At 43.2% G+C, this 20,366-nt stretch overlaps 1 protein-coding gene across 16 annotated transcripts in view; it reads right to left on the bottom strand.

The window, feature by feature from the left end:
- Positions 1-19,484, bottom strand: part of ELN (elastin) — a 75,858-nt gene extending 56,374 nt beyond the window's left edge. For all 16 annotated transcript variants that reach the window (XM_040423619.1, XM_040423611.1, XM_040423620.1 and 13 more), the window contains exon 1: positions 19,358-19,484. In XM_040423619.1, coding sequence (XP_040279553.1) covers positions 19,358-19,436 — 79 coding nt within the window. In that variant the 5' untranslated portion in view covers positions 19,437-19,484. The remainder of the gene's footprint in view (positions 1-19,357) is intronic.
- Positions 19,485-20,366: the final 882 nt, after the last annotated feature.

A 20,366-nucleotide genomic window follows, 5' to 3' on the forward strand; every position in this document is an offset into this window, starting at 1 on the left:
TACACCAGCGCCAGAACTCAGTGTAAGACTGCCGGCCGTGGGGGAGCACTGCTACGATACTGGCTTAAGGGCAGTTAGTAAAAAAATGTAGTGGGGGAGCCATATAAGTGCTGTCAGACGGTCCCTTGAAAGACTGGCAACGATTAGTAGACTGGCAGAGTTTGACTATGGGTCTCAGATTGCAGGTTTATACATTTCTATGGCCTCAAGGTTAGGATTTATTTACTAGGGAGAATGATGACATGAGAATCCGAAATACTGAAATATTTTTGAACGTGGACACGTCACGCTCCTTTTCCATGGCCATCCCGGGGACACATGCTGTTAGAATTCACGGAGGGCTGGTTTCCAGGAGAGAGCAGCCCTCGATGCACTGCACAGGTGGTTTGCCAGCTCTACCAGGAGTCTGGGAGGTCTTTCCTTTTTTCCTCGAGAACCTCATGGACATTCCGGGAAAATTGGCAAGTATGCTAGAACATTCTTGCCACATTAGTGGAAGTTTATTCACAACCAAAAATATCTGTGATGATATCAATGGATGTTTTTTCCATTTACTACATTTAGGATCATTTATTGGGCATTGCAGTGACAATTTAACCACCAAAAAAATGTGGCAATAGCGCTCTTATGAAATGGAACCAATGGATATAAGGAAGAGAGGGGTTCCCATTGTAAAGACCAAAGTGGACAACCCATTATGGTTTTACCACCCAGGACAGGATGGCCTGGTGTTTGATTCCTCTTCCATGCCCATTTCACGGCCCTTAGGCCAATTCCCCACCCATTGTTTGCTTAGGCTATTTTCACATCTACAACATGGATTCCAGCAGGCTGTTCCGGCAGACAACAGCCTGCTGGAATTCTCCTGATCCTAAACTGCTGGATGCAACTAGAATGCCTGCCAGCCCCATTAACAATAATAGAGTTTGAGGGAGATCTAGCCACAATCCAGCAAATATGTCGAGAATCAGCCAGACAGAAACCGTTGCACGCTGCAGTTTGTATGTGGCTGATTCCCAGCATTCTCTGCTGGAACTGGCAGCCAGATCGCAGTGTCGCAGATGTGAAAGTAGCTTAGGCTACTTTTACATATGCATTAAAACAATGTGGTGGGCTGTTGTGGCAGAGCCAAATAGGACTGGAGCATCACCAGACCCCTTAGGCTGTTCCTCTGCCGTATAGTTTTAACGCATATGTGAAACTAACCTACGTAAGTAGTTCCTCTGGATAGAGGAGTCATGTACAGATTCTAACCATAAATGAAAAGGGGATAGGACCAACCAGAGCTAAGCCTCTCACCAAGGACTTTATAACAACTGTATGAGCTACCTTTATGGTATGTATAACATTGCCATTGACTTATATGCACACTATGAACTATGAACACTAATAAAGGTTACGTTTTATGGGGCAATTTTTGGTTTCTGCTGTAATGCCACTAATTCATTACCTCTGGTTGACATCCTGACTTTACTGACAGTTGACTGGTCAGATCTGTGATTTCTTTTTTATATGCACACTAGATACTGTTATAGCAGTGGATAGATTTCTAGTTGCTGAACAAGCGCTGCCTAGTGGATCTCAATGTGTGGCCATAGCTTTAATGTGCTCTTCTAAGGAGGGTACATATATGGTGTTGTGTTCAAGGTATTTTATTTTATTGTAATACAGTCCTGGGGATATTCATAGAGGTAATAGTCCAAACTGCATTAAAGATGAATGAACAGGCATAATTAAATTCGTTGATGCTTTCAATGAAGGATGGTATAAAAACTAAGGTGGTACAAACACAATATTTGCAGTATGGACATTAGCCATCGAGTTAACATTCTGGTAAAATTATGGAAACAGTAACAGACAGGAAGGTGACAGGAAATGTCATCAGAGCACCATCTAGCCAAGAATTATAGATATCACCTGTTATGGAAGAGCAAATATATTCCCTTCAAGGGTTATAATCCTGTATCTGAATGCTAATGGTTGTTTGACTACCGCCTGCCTGGTGCAACAAGCCGATTGTCATCACGAGTTGTGGAACAGAGTTTACAGGAGACAGCACTGGGAACCACTTTGGATAATAAGTGTCAGGCCAGCTGTCCAGGGTTCTGACACCTTACAGATTAGAGCTGCAGCTGTTCTTGTTCCTGGCAATTACTTGAAAACAAGCTTTGCATAGATCTATTGTACTAATTAAGGTATTTTAGGTCAACATTTCCAATGATCAACATCTTAATCTCTGTAACTCTTGTACAACACATAATACAAACAAGCTGTTAGTTGCATCAGTTGAGGTGGTAATGTTAGCCTGTCCTACTATCTTACTATGGTCCATTGGTTCTAAAACCTTCCATAATTCATGTGCACTAAGAAGGTAAGGTGAACATTAAAAATAAGAGAAACCAAGAATAAGAGGCAGTCAGAAAGTAATTGTATTCACTTCCGATGACTACAATGGCTACATTTCTAAGTCTATCCTACAGGTCTACTTGATGGTTGGGAATTCAAGCTGTTTTCTTTCCTCTACACGTTTGTCTATAGGGCAGTCAAGTGAGCCTGGAATGAAGACTTTCATCAAGAGCACTGTTCTGGTTATCCGTGTAAGGAACTATTTATTGGGAAAAGGATGAGGTCCTCAACATGCTTGGTCACAATGTAGTTACCTTGCTTGGGAGGGTAGGGCCTTAAGAAGATTGCACTTTTCTCAGTAGCTTCCCAAAAGAAAACTGATTTGGGATTTAGATATTGATGGCCTATCCTGAAATTGGTAGGAGTCTGATAACCAGCCTCACTACCGATCAGCTGTTTCAGGCAGCCTCTGACACTGGAAACAGGAGAGTGGATGGAAGCCTTTGACCACTGTATAGTTTTTAGTGCTAGCATACTGCAGTATAAATGGAAGATGAGGTGTAATACCCCGACACAGCCACTGCACAGTGTACAGAACTTTGTGTGTCTGGCTCCACCTACTGTACATTTTCCATTACTGGTGACTGCCCAAAACAGCTATTACAAGGGTACGGGGTGTAAGCCTTTTTCCAATCTGATATTTATGACCTTTCCTGAAGAAAGACCTTCAATATCTAAGAATTAGAAAATCCCTTTAACTTTTCTGTTTTCATGTAATCTCAGTGGTATCTTTTTAAGGACAGACATTTAGGTTTATTGATTGCATAAGCCATATGCCAGATAGATGGTAGTAGACCCACTAAAATTTGTGTACTATTCGGACTACACCCACATCGCATGCAATCCATACCAGTTGTTTTTTTCCCCCAGAAATTTGAAAAAGGCATTATTATCATTCAAATGCATGGTTTCAGAAAAAAAATACAGATGCACCCAGAGCCTGATGGACATCCAGATACTGTATGTCTTTGTTTTGCAGGCAGAAATCAGAACTGTTGCTGAATCTGATCTAAATGAATATTTGTTGACTTGTCTCAGCCAATAGCTCTTTTGACTATTAGTCACACAGTCTTCATCATTGGCCCAATGATCATTTACACATTGAAGGAAACTACTACTAGTAAACCACAACTTCATACCATGGTTTACTCTGGAACATAAATTAGTAAATGTAGATAGCAAAGTTCACTATCTTAGGTTCATTTACAGTATATACTTGTAGCAGGAAGGATTAAGGGGTAGTAATGGGCCTTAGGCTATATCCACAGATGTTCTTACTATGAAGAGGACAGGGGAGGAGGAAACATCTTGTATACTGAACTGATCTTACTCAGCTGCAGAGGAAGAGGAGACATGAAGCAGCTAAAGCTTCGCCTCTTCCTTCCAGATTGACCTTGGCTCGTTTTCTATGCCTGTCATACATAAAACTAGCAGAAACTAAAACCAGGCATTTTTGTTCTTTGGAAGAGCAGCAGGCAGCAGCATGGGCTGCAGGTGCTGCCAATTAAAGAACCCCCTCTGGGGTTATATAGTATGCCCTTTTTAATGGATCTCTATAACCCACACAGTTATTCATGTCAAGAACATGGGAAATTATTCATTGTGCTTAAGCTCTTAAATATCACAGACTGGATTCCGGCAGTGTACAGTAGTACAATCAAGTGAAATCCACAAAGATGTAATGGCTACCACTGAAGCTCATGCAATATCTTGGGTCATTAGTTCTACTAAACTTACTGTATGCATTTCTTTGAATCACTGATTCATGCTTTTGATCATTTCATATCCATTTTTACAGTTTTAAAGGGAAGTACAATACTGATGACCTATCTTCAGGATAGGTCACAAAATATCTAATTGGTGGGGGTCCAACTCCCGGCACCCCCACGATCAGTTGTTTGAAGAGGCTGCAGTGTTCCAGTGAGCACATTCATCGGTCACATGGCCTGTATGCAGCTCAGTCCCATTCAAGTGAGATGGCCACAGTTCTCACCAGAATGCTGCAGCCTCTTCAAACAGATGATTGGCGAAGGTGCAGGGCTGTTGGACCCCCACCAATCATAATGATCTATACTTAGGACTGGCTGGATCTACCAAATAGGTGCATGTAATCATCTGAGGATCTGATGTGGTTGTGTCCTTCTTCTCAGAGTTCCTTTAGCCCTATTTTCATTAAGTATACATTGTCTAAAATGTTTTCTCTTCAGACTACTCTTGAGAGACATCAGATACCCTTACTGTAAAAGATACATGTGTAATGTGTCACTGCTAAGTGTATAAAATGATAGACTAAATGACCTTTTGGCTCAGCCAACATTTATGAGGACTCGGTCTACCTCTAGCAGAAACTATTATTGGCTATTGTTTTCTTCTAATTGTTCTTTTTCATATTGTAATGCAAGAAATTAGATGGATATCTTCCCAACTTTAATCATTTGTGTAGAGTCCTCCAGTATAACAGTTTGGGTTTGTTCAGTTTTATATGGTGTGGAAATCTGTTCAGACTAAACTACAGTCTATTTACTTTTAGCTTAATAAATCAAGTTTAAACTTTGAAAACCCTTCAACAAGTATTAATGGAAAATCGTCTGGCCAGGTTTCTAAATATAGGATTATTTAACAAGACACTTCAGACTGGAAAATTTATACATGTACTTTTTGCTTTAATCCTCTCTACTCTTCATTTATGATTTTTTAATGTACTGTGATTGGAGATGCAACAAAAAGAAACAAGTGCGTTCAAGCGATAAACTAAAGCTATTAGCTGCCATTTGTGTGGTAAAGGAACTATATAAAATATCTTGTAATGTGACCTGGTCACTGCTACTATATGCTAATTAACGAATGAAAACTCCCACGTGTGGTGAATAGACATGTTTCCCCCACTATACATTATTGGTTATCCATTGGGGCACCATTATTTGATCTGAACCTGGCCAACGTATTACTATACATATTAAACATCACAAATGAACTATGAGCTTCAAACCACCAACACATTTTAGTTATTTCTCAGGGAATATAGAAAACTATTCCTCTCTCACAGCTTAGGTTATGGGCAGCCTAGTCAAAATTCTACCATAGGACCAATCTGTCATATTATTTGCAAAAATTTGAAAATTACTTTATTGCTGGCGGAGATCTTTTTTCGCAATTGCATATGTGCCCAGGTTTGCATTAAGCAAAGGTGGTCAAATTACTTATTAAAGGGAATCTGTCAGCAAGATGAAGCCTAACAAACCAGGCATAATTTCCCAGCTCAATAAAACCATACCTTACCATACTATACCATACCATACCTTACCTTCTCCCTGATCCTTGGCTCTGTCAATCAAGTGGAGGAGGCAGTGTCTTGGAAAGTGAAGCAGAAGAGCTAAGGTCCACCAAGAGGCTTGAACCCGCCCTATGTGCACTTAAGTCCTAATTTGCATATTGTTTAAACATTGATTTCTCCTAAATGCCGCCAAGGATTGGGAAACAAAGATATCATTTTAATCAGCATTATGCGTGGTTTGATAGGGTTGATCCTGCTGACTGATGCCGACTGCTTTATGCTTTATAAGCCTGCTACTTAAAAGTAGTGTTTAGTGAAACAGAGTAGTGTTGGTATCCGGACCCAAACCCGAACTTTGCTGGAAAAGTTCGAGTTCGGTGTTCGGGCATTTAATAAAGCTTGTTGAAAGACTGCAGGGCAGCCAATCAACAAGCTTTTAAGCTGTGTGCCCTTAGAAGCCATCACAGCCATGCCTACTATTGGAATGGCTGTGATTGGCCGGTGCATCATGTGACCCAGCCTCTATATAAGCTGGATCACGTGTAGCACCGCCCATCAGCTCTCAGTAGTGAAGGGACAGAAAGGAGGCAGCTGAAGTGAGGGACAGTGTTAGTGTGATTTTTTGTGGGTGCAATACACCATCTTTGCACCCCTGACTCAAAAAGCAAATCATAAAAATAGCTGTTAATTCTGTGGGTGACCAAGACAGGTAAATTGAGATAGTTAATCCGTCTCTTAGTTAGGTGCACGTCATATACCCATTTATTGTTTGAAGTACACCTGCACTGCATACGTGACAGGGAAAATAATATAGTTAATCTGTCTGTTAGTTCAGTTGGTGATCTCAAAGAATGAGGAGAGCATCAAATAAGGGACGTGGCCCCGGTTGTGGTGCTGCTGGTGGAGCTCCTGTTGCAAGGAGAGGACTTGGTCGATCTGTGCCAGCTACACGCCCAAATGAAACTCCTTCCTCAGGTGCACGTAGGCGACAGAACGTTCAGCGTTATTTTGTAGGCCAGAATACTGGTGTACGAATGGTGAGGCCAGAACAAGTAGAGGCCGTAGTAGATTGGATGCTGACAGTGCCTCCAGTTCCTTCACATTGTGTCCCACCCGGTCCCCTGCTAAAAGTGCAGAATTGGAACCTGCAGCCCATGGGCATCTGTCTTTCACCTCACCCCCTTGCAAATCAGCCAAGCAGTCTGAGCCCCAAGTCATGCAGCAGTCTCTTATGCTTTTTGATGACTCTGCTAGCAAGGTTTCCCAGGGCCATCCACATAGCCCTGCCCCAGAAGTGAAAGAGATTGAGTGCACTGATGCCCAACCACTTATGTTTCAGGATGTGGACATGAGAGGACCACCGCAGCATGTCTCTGATGATGACGAAACACAGGTGCCAACTGCTGCAGCGTTCTTCAGTGTGCAGACCGGCAATGAAGGCAGGGGTATAGAGTGGGTGGAAGATGATGTGGAGGATGATGAGGTCCTAGACCCCACATGGAATCAAGGTCATGCGAGTGACGTGTGCAGTTCGGAAGAAGAGGTTGTGGTCACACAGCACCAGCCGCACAGCAAAAGAGGGTGCAGTGTGCAAAAGCAGAGTGGTCATCCGCTAGACAGTACACCTGCTACTGCCCACCGCACCCAGGGACTGAGCACACCAAAGCCTGCTCCAAAGAGTTCCCTGGCATGGCAGTTCTTCAGACAATGTGCTGACGACAAAACGCGAGTGGTTTGCACGCTGTGCAATCAGAGCCTGAAGCGAGGCATACATGTTCTAAACCTGAGCACCACCTGCATGACCAGGCATCTAATTGCAAAGCACGAGCTGCAGTGGAGTAAACATCTCAAAAACCACAAAAGATCTCAGGCTCCTCCTTGTCCCTCTTCTGCTGCAGTCTTAGCCTTTTCCTCCCCCTCTGGAGTGACAGTGACACCTGCCACCCCGCAAACAGAGGATGTGGCAGCAACATCACCACTTCCGTCACCAAGCATCTCCACAATGTCCCATGGAAGCGTTCAGCTGTCCATCTCCAAAACACTGGAGAGAAAGAGGAAGTTCCCCCCTACCCACCCGTGATCCCTGGCCCTGCCAGCATTTCAAAATTCCTGGCCTGCTGTCATTCCGTCTAGTGGAGACGGAGACTTTTAAAAAACTTATGGCGGTGGCTGTCACACAGTACGTGGTTCCCAGCTGCCACTACTTTTCCAGGCGAGCCATCCCCGCCCTGAACAACCAAGTGGCGGATAAAAATTAGGTGTGCACTGCGCAACGCCATCTGTGGCAAGATCCACATAACCACCGATACATGGACCAGTAAGCAAGAGCAGGGACGTTATATCTCCCTAACTGCACACTGGGTAAATGCAGTGGTGGCTGGGCCTGAGGCGGATAGCAGTTTGGCGCATGTCCTTCCGCCACCGAGGATTGCAGGACTTTTCTCTTTGCCTCCTGTTGCCTCCCCCTCCTACTCTGGAACTACACCTTGCACATGCTGGAGAGACTGTGCGAGCAGTGGACTTTCAGCTGCAGCACAGACGAGTGAGTCGCTCTGCGGAACAGCACCACTTCACCACCAACGAGTGGGCCTCCATGCAGGATGTGTGTGCCGTGTTGTGCTGTTTCGAGTACTTCACCAACATGACCAGTGCCGATGACGCCGTCTTCAGCGTTACTATCCCACCTCTATGTCTCCTTGAAAAAAAACTTTGGGCGATGATGGAAGAGGATGTGGCACAGGAGAAAGAGGAGGAGGAAGAGGGATCATTTCCACGGTTATCAGGCCAGTCATTTACAAGTGGCTCGGAGGGTGGGTTCTTGCATCAACAGAGGCCAGAAACTCAATTGTCCAGCCACGGCACAGTTCTGGAGGATGAGGAGGATGAGGAAAAGGAACCGTGTTCACAGCAGGGTGGCACCCAAAGCAGCTCATGGGCATCACTGGAGCGTGGCTGGGGGATGCAGAGGACAAAGACGATACACCTCCCACAGAGGACATCTTGTTGTTGCCTCTGGGCAGCCTGGCACACATGAGAGACTACATGCTGCAGTGTCTGCACAATGACCACTGAGTTGCCTACATTCTAACCAGTGCTGATTACTGGGTAGCCACCCTGCTGGATCCCCGCTACAAGAACAACGTGCCGTCCTTAATTCCGTCACTGGAGCGTAATCGGAAGATGCGCAAGTACAAGCGCACGCTGGTAGACATGCTGCTGATGGCATTCCCAGGAGGGGTGGCAGGAGGGGTGATCACATACAAGCGCAGCCGCCTGTCCACAGCCAATGTGGACAAGCTCATGTTCATTAAAATGAACCAGGCATGGATCCCACAGGACTTCTCCGTACCTTGTGCAGAATATACCGGCTGCACCCAGCCATTGTTATACTCCAGCGCACTTTCTCTTTGTTTTCTTTTTTATATTTCCCAATGTTTTGGGGTCTTCCTAAATTTTTGAAAAATTAAAATAAAAATTAAAAAAACTACAAAAATAGTGTTGGCTACCTCCTCCTCCTCCACCACCGCCATGTCCACCGCCTCCTCAACCTCCTACTCCACTTTTACCTCCGCCTCCTAGTTCAAGATCATTAGTTTTTACTTTTTTTCAAATTCTATGTTATTTAAATTCATTTCCCTATCCACATTTGTTTTCAGGGCAATTGTCCTGCTCTTACCCCTACCCCTATTTTGCTTCCTTTTGCAGCCCTCTAGCCCTTTCTATGACTTTTTTAGTTCCCCAAAGTTCGGGTCCTCACTGACTTCAATGGGGTTCGGGGTCAAGTTCGGGTCCCGAACCTGAACTTTGCGGCGAAGTTTGGCCGAACCCGGCGAACCCGAACTTCCAGGTGTTCGCTCAATCCTACTTAAAAGGGTTTTCCTGTAAAATGATTTTGTAAAAAAAAGTTCCTGGCTTCATTGGTGATGTGCCCACAAGCAGCATGTCACCGCTGAAGTCAATGGATGAAGTGGTGCATGTGACCATGTTCATAGTCAGCGGGATGTCCATAGCGTTCGAAAACGGAGGAAGGAGAGAACAGAGGTAACTTGGAGCAGGGAAGTATGAATCATCTGTTTCAGGAGCCATGTGAAATTCATTTTTACAGGAAAACCCCTTCAAGAACACAGATTTGTTCAATGGCTGGAAGTTTGTTGCATATCAAGGCTAGATGCCTGATTTGCCCCTACACACTGCAGCTCTGCCTGTTCAGGTTGGCTGCTTGTATAAGCACAAGCCCTCCCTAAGTTCACCAAATGCATATCATGACAGCTGAATTCAATTTACCAAGGATCAAATAATAATATATTACAGACAGCTAAAGTAAATGAATAAAGTAGATGAATTGTACATTTTAGTTGCCTAAATCCTACCCGAATGTAAAACTCTAAAAAACCTATTATATATGAATTTCTCATAGAGTGTATCTTCTTCCTTTTTTTTTACAGGAGATAAATGAGCTGTAGCCCCTTGCTTTACTGCCTACCTGCCCCATATGTCACATATTCTGGTATGTTTGCTATACAAGGGTTCCTGAAAGGTTACCGTATATCACACTGTTCCCACACATGTACGTCATTTACTCCATAGCCTTTCGACAAAGGAATCAAGTGCAAGGAAAAATAGATGAAAACGGTTATTCCACATGGAATGGGATTTAATGAGTCCCTCCAGACCATTATCCTATATGTATTTAATTACTCCTTTAATAGTAATTGAAAGATTAAACTAGATGATACCTTATAAAAGAGATGTGTCAATAGAAAGCATACATATGTACTAGTGCAGCTGCAGGATGATCTACAGTGGTGCAGGTGGCACATAGTAGAAACATAGTAGTATGCACATTTTAAATCATTTTGTATTTGCGCTTTGATAGGAGTGATCTCTAGGTTGTCCACAATCTTGGAGCATCACCTGCATTTCTGCTTCTTGGCACTCAACTAAGAACACTATGTTATCTTCAAGGGTGACTTATACCAAGGTTAATAAGATGCAGGGTTATGGTTAGACTTACTGTACATTTGGGAGATTTGTTGATGAGCATGTTTCCATGAATAAGGCTGCAGATGAAAACAGCCTTTTGAGTACAGTACTTACCATCACTAAATGAGGATATCTTGAGCATTTCACTATGTATTAGATTAGCTAAGGCTACTTCACGCAGGTTCCGGCAGAGGGACAGCCTGCTGGAGTTCTCCGTATCTGGCCTAGCATGATACTGCCATGCACCTCCAGACACCATTGACTATAATGGGATCCAGTGGAGATTCATCTGGTTTCCAGCATGAGCACCAGGTGTCGACTGGACAAAAACCAGTGAGTGCACCAGTCATTCCAAAACCCAGCACTCATGACAGAAACAGGCTGGATCTCCTTAAAGTCAATGGAGTCTGGCGGTGCATGGCAGTATCAACCAGGCCAGATACGGTGAACTCTAGCAGGCTGTTCTTCTACCGGAACATCCTCTGCCGGAAAAGCTTTACCGCAGGTGTGAAACTAGCCTAATATATATGGGGGCCTCCTAACTATCCCCTGAAAGAGGATGTTTAGGAAAAGAAGAGAAAAAGGAAATCAGGCAAGTTGAATTTCAACACCTGATCCTTTTGTTCTTCCAGGAAACTACCAGGCCTTGGCTGCCCCCCCCCCCCCCCCCCCCTCCCTTGCCAATGAAAATGTATGAATGATTGTCTAAGGCTACTTTCACACTAGCGTTTTTACTGGATCCGCCAGGGTTCAGCAAAAACGCTTCCGTTACTTATAATACAACCATCTGCATCCGTTATGAACGAATATGGTTGTATTATCTTTAACATTGCCAAGACGGATCCGTCATGAACTCCATTGAAAGTCAATGGGGGACGGATCCGTTTTCTATTGTGTTAGATTCTGTCAGAGAAAACGGATTTGTCTCCATTGACTTGGATTAGGGGTCATGCCGGATCCATCTTGCTCCGCATCTCAGGACGGAAAGCAAAGTACAACTTGCTGCGGTTTTCTCTCCGGTATGGGAACGCAACTAAACAGAATGGAATGCATTTTGGAGCAATGGGGACAAAGCTGAAGCGTTTTTTCCCAGTATTGAGTCCCTATGACTGATCTCAATACCGGAAAACTAACACGCTAGTGTGAAAGTAGCCTAAAGCGAGCATGCACGTGTATAGTTGAGTCGAGGAAATAGCTGTCAGCTTTTAAAAGTGTATGGGTACCTGAACCCTCCTCATATACTGTATATCTGCCACTTAATGAAAAGAATGGATGATTTTACTATGGAGAACCCTGTGATACTTTTTAAGAAGCCTCATCTTCTATGATCTATTGACTCATACAGAAGTCATTCAGATGCACAGTAAAAGCTTTGAAGGGGTGTTCGATGTCTTGAATGGGACTCAGCTTGCAGTAGATTTCCTCTCCACTAAACTGTATTGGAGCTGTGATAGTTCTGTCGTGCCATGGCTCCTATGAGCTGATCATGCAGGTGCTGGGAGTCAGACCCCATTGATCTGATCTAATAGGTCGTCAATATTTAAGTCTCAAAAAATCCCTTTAAGCACACCCAATAGTAATTATGGCAAAAATTACCAACATAATTGCTATAGGCACTCTCAGTCACATGGACATGCTGAAGGGGCAACCTGTGGAGCTGCACAGGGTCCCTGTAGACTAGATTGCCCACCCTCACTGCACAAAAAAATAATTAATAGAGCTCATTGACCAAGGGACTGGGCTAATGATTCCTTAGCTCTAATGAACTGTGGGTAGGGGTTAGTGAAGAGGTATTTTTTGGAGTCATGATTGAGGTGCTTGACTAGCCTCCCAATAAGTGGATGGACATAGATGGCCTATATACTGTCCTTTGCTGGGGCCCTGTACTAATTGTTTCTGACTCTGCTGAGCAGAACAAATACTGTTGAGATGTCAAATGTAGGATAAATGATGAAGAATTCTGTCTCTAAGTTGAGCAATAAAGTAACCCAGATGGGTTATTTGGGGGCTAGGAGGAGCCCGCTACACCAGTACCTCTTATGGAAAGTTTAGAACTTGACCTATTGTTTTAATCTTAACTGGAACTTTAAGAACCTGGAGGCAGAATAACACAGTAAAGGGTGGATGAGAAAGGATGTTTAATTAGTATTAACTTTCTTTCATACATAAACTATTTCCTTTTATGTTAATATCTTACAAAAAGGAAAAGAAACAGTGACTTGCCAAAACTCATTCTATCTTCTGGAAAGAATATGCCTGAAAACCTCTTAAAAGCACAACTGGGAGAAGTATCACGTATCAGCGTCTGCTGGATCCAAATCTGGTGCAAGCATGGACCAGACCCATCAAGTATAAAATTGCCTTCTTTCCTCCAGTAATTCTGCTTTAATAATCCAGTTTAGGAGCAAAGTGAATGATAAACAGCCGTCTAGGAGTCTCGAGCACTAATATGTAGAAGTATCTGGGCAGGATCTTTGACATATCGGAAAATTAGTTTACACTCCAGGTGTACCTCATCATATGTAGCGGATATCAAGTGCACATAGATTGATACCGTAGAGCAAACGATCAACCAACTACCTGCCAGTGACATCACATGTCATTGTGTATCATGACATCATGCTATATATCAAGTATAAGAATGAACAGTGAGACCTCCACCTGGTGGTAACACAATGTTGTGTAGGTAACACCATAGTCATTGGTGTGTTATTTTTTTGCATATTGTTAAGCATCTGTCCTATTGGGTCCAAGCCAGGACCTAACAAGTAACCATGGGTCCCCACTGCTAACTTACGAATATGGTCCGACATACTGGAAGCATAACTTGAAGCTAAGCAAAATCTGTAAAATGCACTTTCTTTTATGACTCTTGGGTCTCTACGGCCTGGGTACAGCTGCTAAATCTGCACCCCTACATCTACCTCCAATCAACAGCAAAAGCAAATTGTTCAGGAATGGTAAACGTTATGACTTATATAAACACTTAGGGGGAGATTTATTATTCCCTGTGGACCTGAAAAGTGACGTTAAAAAGGTGTGATTTTTTAACAGCGACTTCTTTAAAAATTGTTGCATCTGCCACTTTCCGCTATCCTTGCCACTTTTCTGAAATGGGTTGTGGCAAGGGCGGAACGAGGGCGTGGTCAGTCCCTGTGACAAATTTATCTTCATGTCTGCCAGTTTTCTGATGTAAATGAAGCCAGAAAAGTATGGCAGCTCTTGGCTGTCGTAGATTTATGGTTAGACGCACGGACTGCAAGCGAATAAACTAAATTTATGACGAGGTGTGTGCCTTGTCATAAATTAGGCGCATCCTCTGGCAGTGCAGGGGCAGAAAGAGCCAGTCTTGATAAATCTCCCTTTATTCTTTTAACATCCACTATGACCGCCAACCATTGAGGCCCCTTTAAGAGTTGATATGGCCTATCAAGTCTGGTTACACCCCTGTTGACGTCCCTGCTTTTGTAACCTCTGCACAACTTACTGCTATAATATGAACAGGGGTGCACCACCAATGAGGCCAGGTGAGGTTCGCCTCAGGCAGCACCAGGTAGGGGCAAGAGGCGGGCAGCAGAAGGGCCATGGCAATGAGCGATTTAATTGTGGCAAAGGTGTTAGGTTAAGAAATTGGCATGGGGGGAGTGCCGTTTCAGTTTTCGACTCAAGCAGCAGTAAGGCTAGGTGCACCCCTGATTATTGAAAGACCATTACTAAAAGTGCCATTACTTTTAGTGAAAAAAGTACAATGTAAAGTACAAAAAAATATTTTAATGCTAATGCTATGCTTATTTGGCAGACGGGCCCAAATAATTTTGTACCAAATGCATTTGCCAAGAATCTCTAAGTTACTTAATAAGCATAGCATTAGCATTAAAATACTTTTTTTGTACTTTATTTGGTTGCATTGTATTTTTTTCTTTGTGTTTTCAGCCATAGCAACGTGCACCTGCGCATTGGGATGTGCTGACTGACCCCCTTTTTTTCTTTGCAGATTACTTTTAGTGACCACAAGCCCACTGTAACTATATTTACTTGGTGACCATACATGATAATGAATTTCTAAGTAATCTGTGTCATTTTGGGAAGATTAATTAAATTCCACAATGCCCTTGTTCCATCATTTCTGGTCTAATCACTTAACAAGGGATTTACTGATGATTCCCAAACCATAAACAAATGCAGAACAATTGCAACAGATCCATGAAATCACATCTGTTATTGTTTCTTTGTTGCTATTTGCTCTAACCTCATTCCAAAATTCAGCCTACGGATGGCGAATAAGGCTTAATACTTATGTATGCAACGGTTATACAACTGTACAAATGTGTAATGTCAGGGGGACATGAAAGAGGCATGAGCACGTCCAGAGTGGACACATCTGCTAAGCAGGGGCCGGGTAATCCTATGCATATCCCCATTCTCTATCTCATTCTGCATATCTCTGCTTAAAGGGAACCTCTCCTCACATGTCTGCTTTAGTAACTACTTGCATTCCCCATGTAATAACAATTCTGGAGCATCTATTCTTATGACTCTATGGTGTTCCTTTCCTGTATTACTCCTACTAGAAGATTATGAATAAAGGAACAAATGGGTGTTACCAGTTGAGGGCGTGTCTCTGCACAGTCTGACCCTGGCAGCACTGATTGGATAGTGTCAGACTGTGCAAGGACACCCCCCCAACTGGTAACACCCAGTTGTACCTTTATCTATAAATGTCTTACAGGAATAATAGAGCAATGGCACAACACAGAGTTATAAGAAATGCTCCAGAATTATAAATGGTCCAGAATTATCTTTTCATGTGGAATACAATTATTTGCTACAATGGACATGTCAGAAGTGGTGACAGTATCTCTTTATGGACTCATTCAGATGAATGTATCCGTTTTTGCAATCACCAAACTGCAGCTCCGCAAAACACGGACACCGGCTGTGTGCGTTCCGCATTCTGGGAAGGCCAGCCCTATGATATAAATGCCTATTATTGTCTGCAATTGTGGACAAGAATAGGACATGTTCTATCTTTTTTGCTGGGCCACGGAACAGAAGTACCTATGCGGACAACACACTGTCCGCATCTATTGCTGCCCCATTGAAATAAATTGGTCCGCACCCGTTCCGCAAAATTGCGGATAAGATGTGGACTCAAATATATGATTGTGTGAATGAACTCTAATTGTGAGTGTAATACTCATTGTTACACAATGTGGTTCTAGTAATGAAGATGTCAGATAACATTGATGTATGAGCCCGAAGTGCGCCAGCAATCAATGCAGTTCTAAGGCAGTTACCAGCCATGCCTGAGACATGGGGTGGCTGATGTTAAGAGAGGGACAATCTGGGTTCTATTGCAAAGTGGCAATGGGAATATTACTGCGTAGGTATGCAGGTCCTTCCTGGCAGGAAGGTGTTAACTGCCCCAGCCTTTGTCTTCGTGTCAGATGTGTATGTGTCAGCTTTCGCTTGCAAGTTAATGCTTTTGCTTCCCTTGACAGAAAACATCTGGAATATCTGGAGAAACAGATCTTTACAACAGTTCTCCGGGAGTATTCAGCATCTAAGAATAACCTTAATAGAACCTGTTCAGCTGATCTCGGATAAAACATGGGTGCCTAATGCAAGCGGGACAATATCTGTCGGGGACCTTCCATTGCTTTGCATTGCATGAATATATGCAGAATCTGGAGATTAATAAAGCTGGCCCTTCCTTACTATGTTATACAGTCACTAGCGCAAGTGCCAAGATATACTTTGATTTGTTGTAATGTAGAGAAGTTGCACTGAGCATGCCCACAAACTCTATACAGTGATCATACTATGCAATAGGTGATTGACAATCCATAGAAAATGCTCATATGAATGACATCAGAGTACCCTAAAGGTGGTGACTCTACCCCCGTGCCACCTAGAGACATAGCATGCGCACCCTGGGGTTCATGTAGCACAGATTGAGAACCTAGGACTTTCTAGATCATGGACAGTGACCAACATACTATAGAACATATCTATCCTACAACCGACATCTACAAAAAAAAGAAAGGTAATAAAAATGTAAAAAAAAAAAAAGTGAGAGACAAAACAGATAAAAATAATTCAAGGAGACCCCAGAGTGTCATATGCAAATGTTTTGGGGAAATTGGAGCAATTTCGATTCGGGTAGAATTAATTTGGAGCTAAATCGAACCAGATGACCATTGTGGGTGAATCGATCTCGAATTTTGGGCAATTCGCTCATCTCTAAACATGAGTTAGTAGCATGATGCATCACTCATTTAGCCATCTTGGATTGAGATTATGTAACTAGTCCTACATGCTTATCAAAGAATCACTGCCCAAATCCTGGACCTGGTTTACATCCCTCTGCCACCCAGCACCCAGGGTACCTAATGCCCTAATAGACTCCCCTAAGCTCCTATATGTTTCAATAGGAAAAGACATAAAAAATGCTAAGGTATTTTAAAGGGTCTCTAAAAACTTTTGATATGTCATAGAGAAGTATCAAAAGTTTAGATCGGCGGGGGTCTTAGCGCTGAGACCTCCGCCGAACCCTAGATCTTTTCTCGCTGCTGAGGACAGAATCGAGACGGGACCATGGACTTCTATGGAGCTTGACGTGTGCAGCTATCTGCACGCTTCTCTCCCCACCAATCAAAACTCTTGATGTATCTCTATGATATATAAAAAGTTTTTTCGAAAAAGTGAATGACCCTTTAGAGGTTTCTTTTTTAATTGTTAAAGAATGTTGCCTAGACACTACAGATAGCAGAAGATGAACATGTGGCAAGAAATGGGTCCAGTAACAGTATTGTAGGGCTGTCACACAGATCTGTCACAAAGTACAGGCTCAGGCTACAAATATAAAAATATAATTTGTATCATGTAGTAAAATATACAGGGGGCGAAACATGGCAGCAGCGCTCACACGTGAGGCAGGCATATGCAGAGTTTCCCTACAAGCTGGATTTGTGAACTAACCCTTTCCATAGCTGGAAATGTATTTCTATGTAATCATTTCAAGTATACTAGTCTTCTGCCTTCTCAATTAGCGTGAAACGAACAGTTTAACCCCCATAATGTACTCTGCCTGCTGCAATAAACAAGACATTCAGCTGCAAAGCGCTGTGAAATTCACTTTCCAAAGCACTTATGGTCCATATAAATTTGGCAGCAGTTCAGGCACTTGTTTCCTCTGTGTAACTAGACCCAGCCCTCTATCAGTGCTGTAGTATCCATCTAGAGCACAGCACCATACGCTGATCCCTGGGTATATACACTGCTGGAAGAAGTTATGGCACTAACTTGTCTGGGGAACACTAAAGCCAAAGACTGGAAAAGTGACATATATATAGTGCCTGTGGAGCCTCCAAGAGGAAGGTCATGTCTTCATGGGACCCTACGCAGGTACGTGTGACATATAGATCTATCTGTCCTGTATACTTTCTCTCCTTTTATCATCCACTCCTGATTTTGGCTTCCAGGAAACCTGACAGTGTGGCCGTACCCTAAGGGTCCATTCACACGTCCGTGAAAGTGTCCGCATCTGTTCCGCAAATTGCCGAACGGGTGCGGACCCATTCATTCTCTATGGGGCAGGAATGGATGGGCATTTCCGGAGCGCGCCCCCGATCTTCCGGTCCGTGGCTCCGCAAAAAAAATAGAACATGTCCTATTCTTGTCCGCAATTGCGGACAAGAATAGGCAGTTCTATGGGGTTGCCGTCCGGGTGTATTGCGGATCCGCAATTTGCGGATCCGCAATACACTACAGAGGTGTGAATCGACCCTCACAGAGTAAAATGATGTACGGAGGTCACAACTGGATCTATGTTGCTGGGAAAAAAGACACCAACCAATGTAGCAGAGCTGAGATGTCAGGTATAGCAGTGATGGGCTTCACCCCTGTCACTATGCACTCTTTGAGGTTTTACATGGCATTGCAGGTAAATCAGCTACATAGTTCATGGCACACATAATAAATGACAAACTTAGCTCTCCTACATCTGTATTTCGCCAATGTTCTGTTGAGTTTGTCATATTATAGTCAAGTGTAATGCGCTTGTGTTTCAATTGCATATAAAGGCATGTTATGGTAATGAAAAGGTTAATCATAATGGCCCAATGTTCTAGTGCCTGGTCTGTCTATGTACCTCGGGAGAGGTGGTCTGTGTGTGTGTGTGGTTTCCAGGGTGCCTCTCTGTTTCATGTGTAAACTGAATGGATTCACATGTGTCTGCAAACGCATTTCTTACTCCAAATGTCAAGCCCCGGAATTCACCCCGTGTTTGCTCTTAGTACTGAAGTTTAGTATATGTGGCTGAGAACCGAGAAGATCCAAGCTAAGGATGTTAACAGGGGACATCACCCCACAGAGGGGCGATTGAACATGTTTTCAGCCCAGGTGTTCTTCGAGCTAAGATGCTCACTATGTCACCTTTCATGTCTATTACTCAACTATACTGTATGTGTCATCCAACGGGTACCGTATTTTGTGACACTATAGAGTGGTAGTGTATGGCGAGCAGGTGGGTGTAGTGTATACGATATGGCATACATGGTAAAATATAAAATATAGGTAAAGTTATGGAGAACATTCAGTGAAAAAAATTATAGTCAGCCCTGCAGAATATACATAAAACATCAAGTACATACATAGTGACTGTAGGTGACTGGAGTATACATGGTCACTCACCTCCTTGCAGCGTAGTTTGGCAGAAGGCAAGTAGCAGGAAGATGCTCCAAAGTGGAGCGGCAGGCCGTATGCTCTCCATGTCTCACAATGCCCCCGTCCCCTCACACATGCTGGGTTTTATCCCGCCGCTCAGCTCACATCCCCAATGAGGGAGGGGCAGCAAGAGACACGACGTCATTCTAACAGTGCCAGCAGCCCCATCCCACCCCCCCCCTTATTATTGGGAGAGGAGGGGGAATATTTTATTTTGTTTTGTTTCCTTTTTTTCTTTTCTTTTCTTTCTTTTTTTTCTTTTTTCATTTTTCTTGGCTGACGTTCTGCAATTCTGGCTGAAATAGACATGGGAGCAGAGCCAGAAAGAGGGGGTGCAGAATTCTCCGCTCCGTGTTTATCTGTCTCTCTCGCTTTCTGTCTGTCTGTCTGTCCCTTCGCTCTCTGAACAGGGAATTTGTCAAATTCTTTAGCGAGCTGTACACGAGGGCCAAAAGATGTCCAGTTTTGATCAACGAACTCATCACGATGCTTTCATGTACAGGTGCAAGGCTAAGAGCAGGCAAATCAGAGCCATTTAAGCAGATTGCTTCTAGCATGTACGAGCGTCTGTACTTGAGAAACCCTTAGCTTTCAATATTGGATAATATCACAGTGTAATAATAACTCATAAAGCGCTCCAGTTTATGGCGATTTCCTGTTGTAAAAACAAATACAGGTAGATGAAAATCCCAGTAAGACCTGTTACTGGTTCTAATGTTAATATGGAGTACAGTGACTTCAAATACATGAGATCAGGTGCACAGCCCTGCAACATTTGTAGGAAATATAGAACTGATACTGTATATTTCTTTACAAATGATTTTTCCACTCAAGTTGACTTCTATTAGAGAGATATAGAGAAGTAAAATTGGAAACCAGTATTACATTTGCTAGCAAACATGTCTATATCAAATTGCTCTATACAATAAGCATGGCATCACTACTTGCAATGCATCAATTCGTGATGGAGCAGATT

This window comes from Bufo bufo, chromosome 3 (genome assembly GCF_905171765.1).
Source record: "Bufo bufo chromosome 3, aBufBuf1.1, whole genome shotgun sequence".
Taxonomy (NCBI): Eukaryota; Metazoa; Chordata; class Amphibia; order Anura; family Bufonidae; genus Bufo; species Bufo bufo.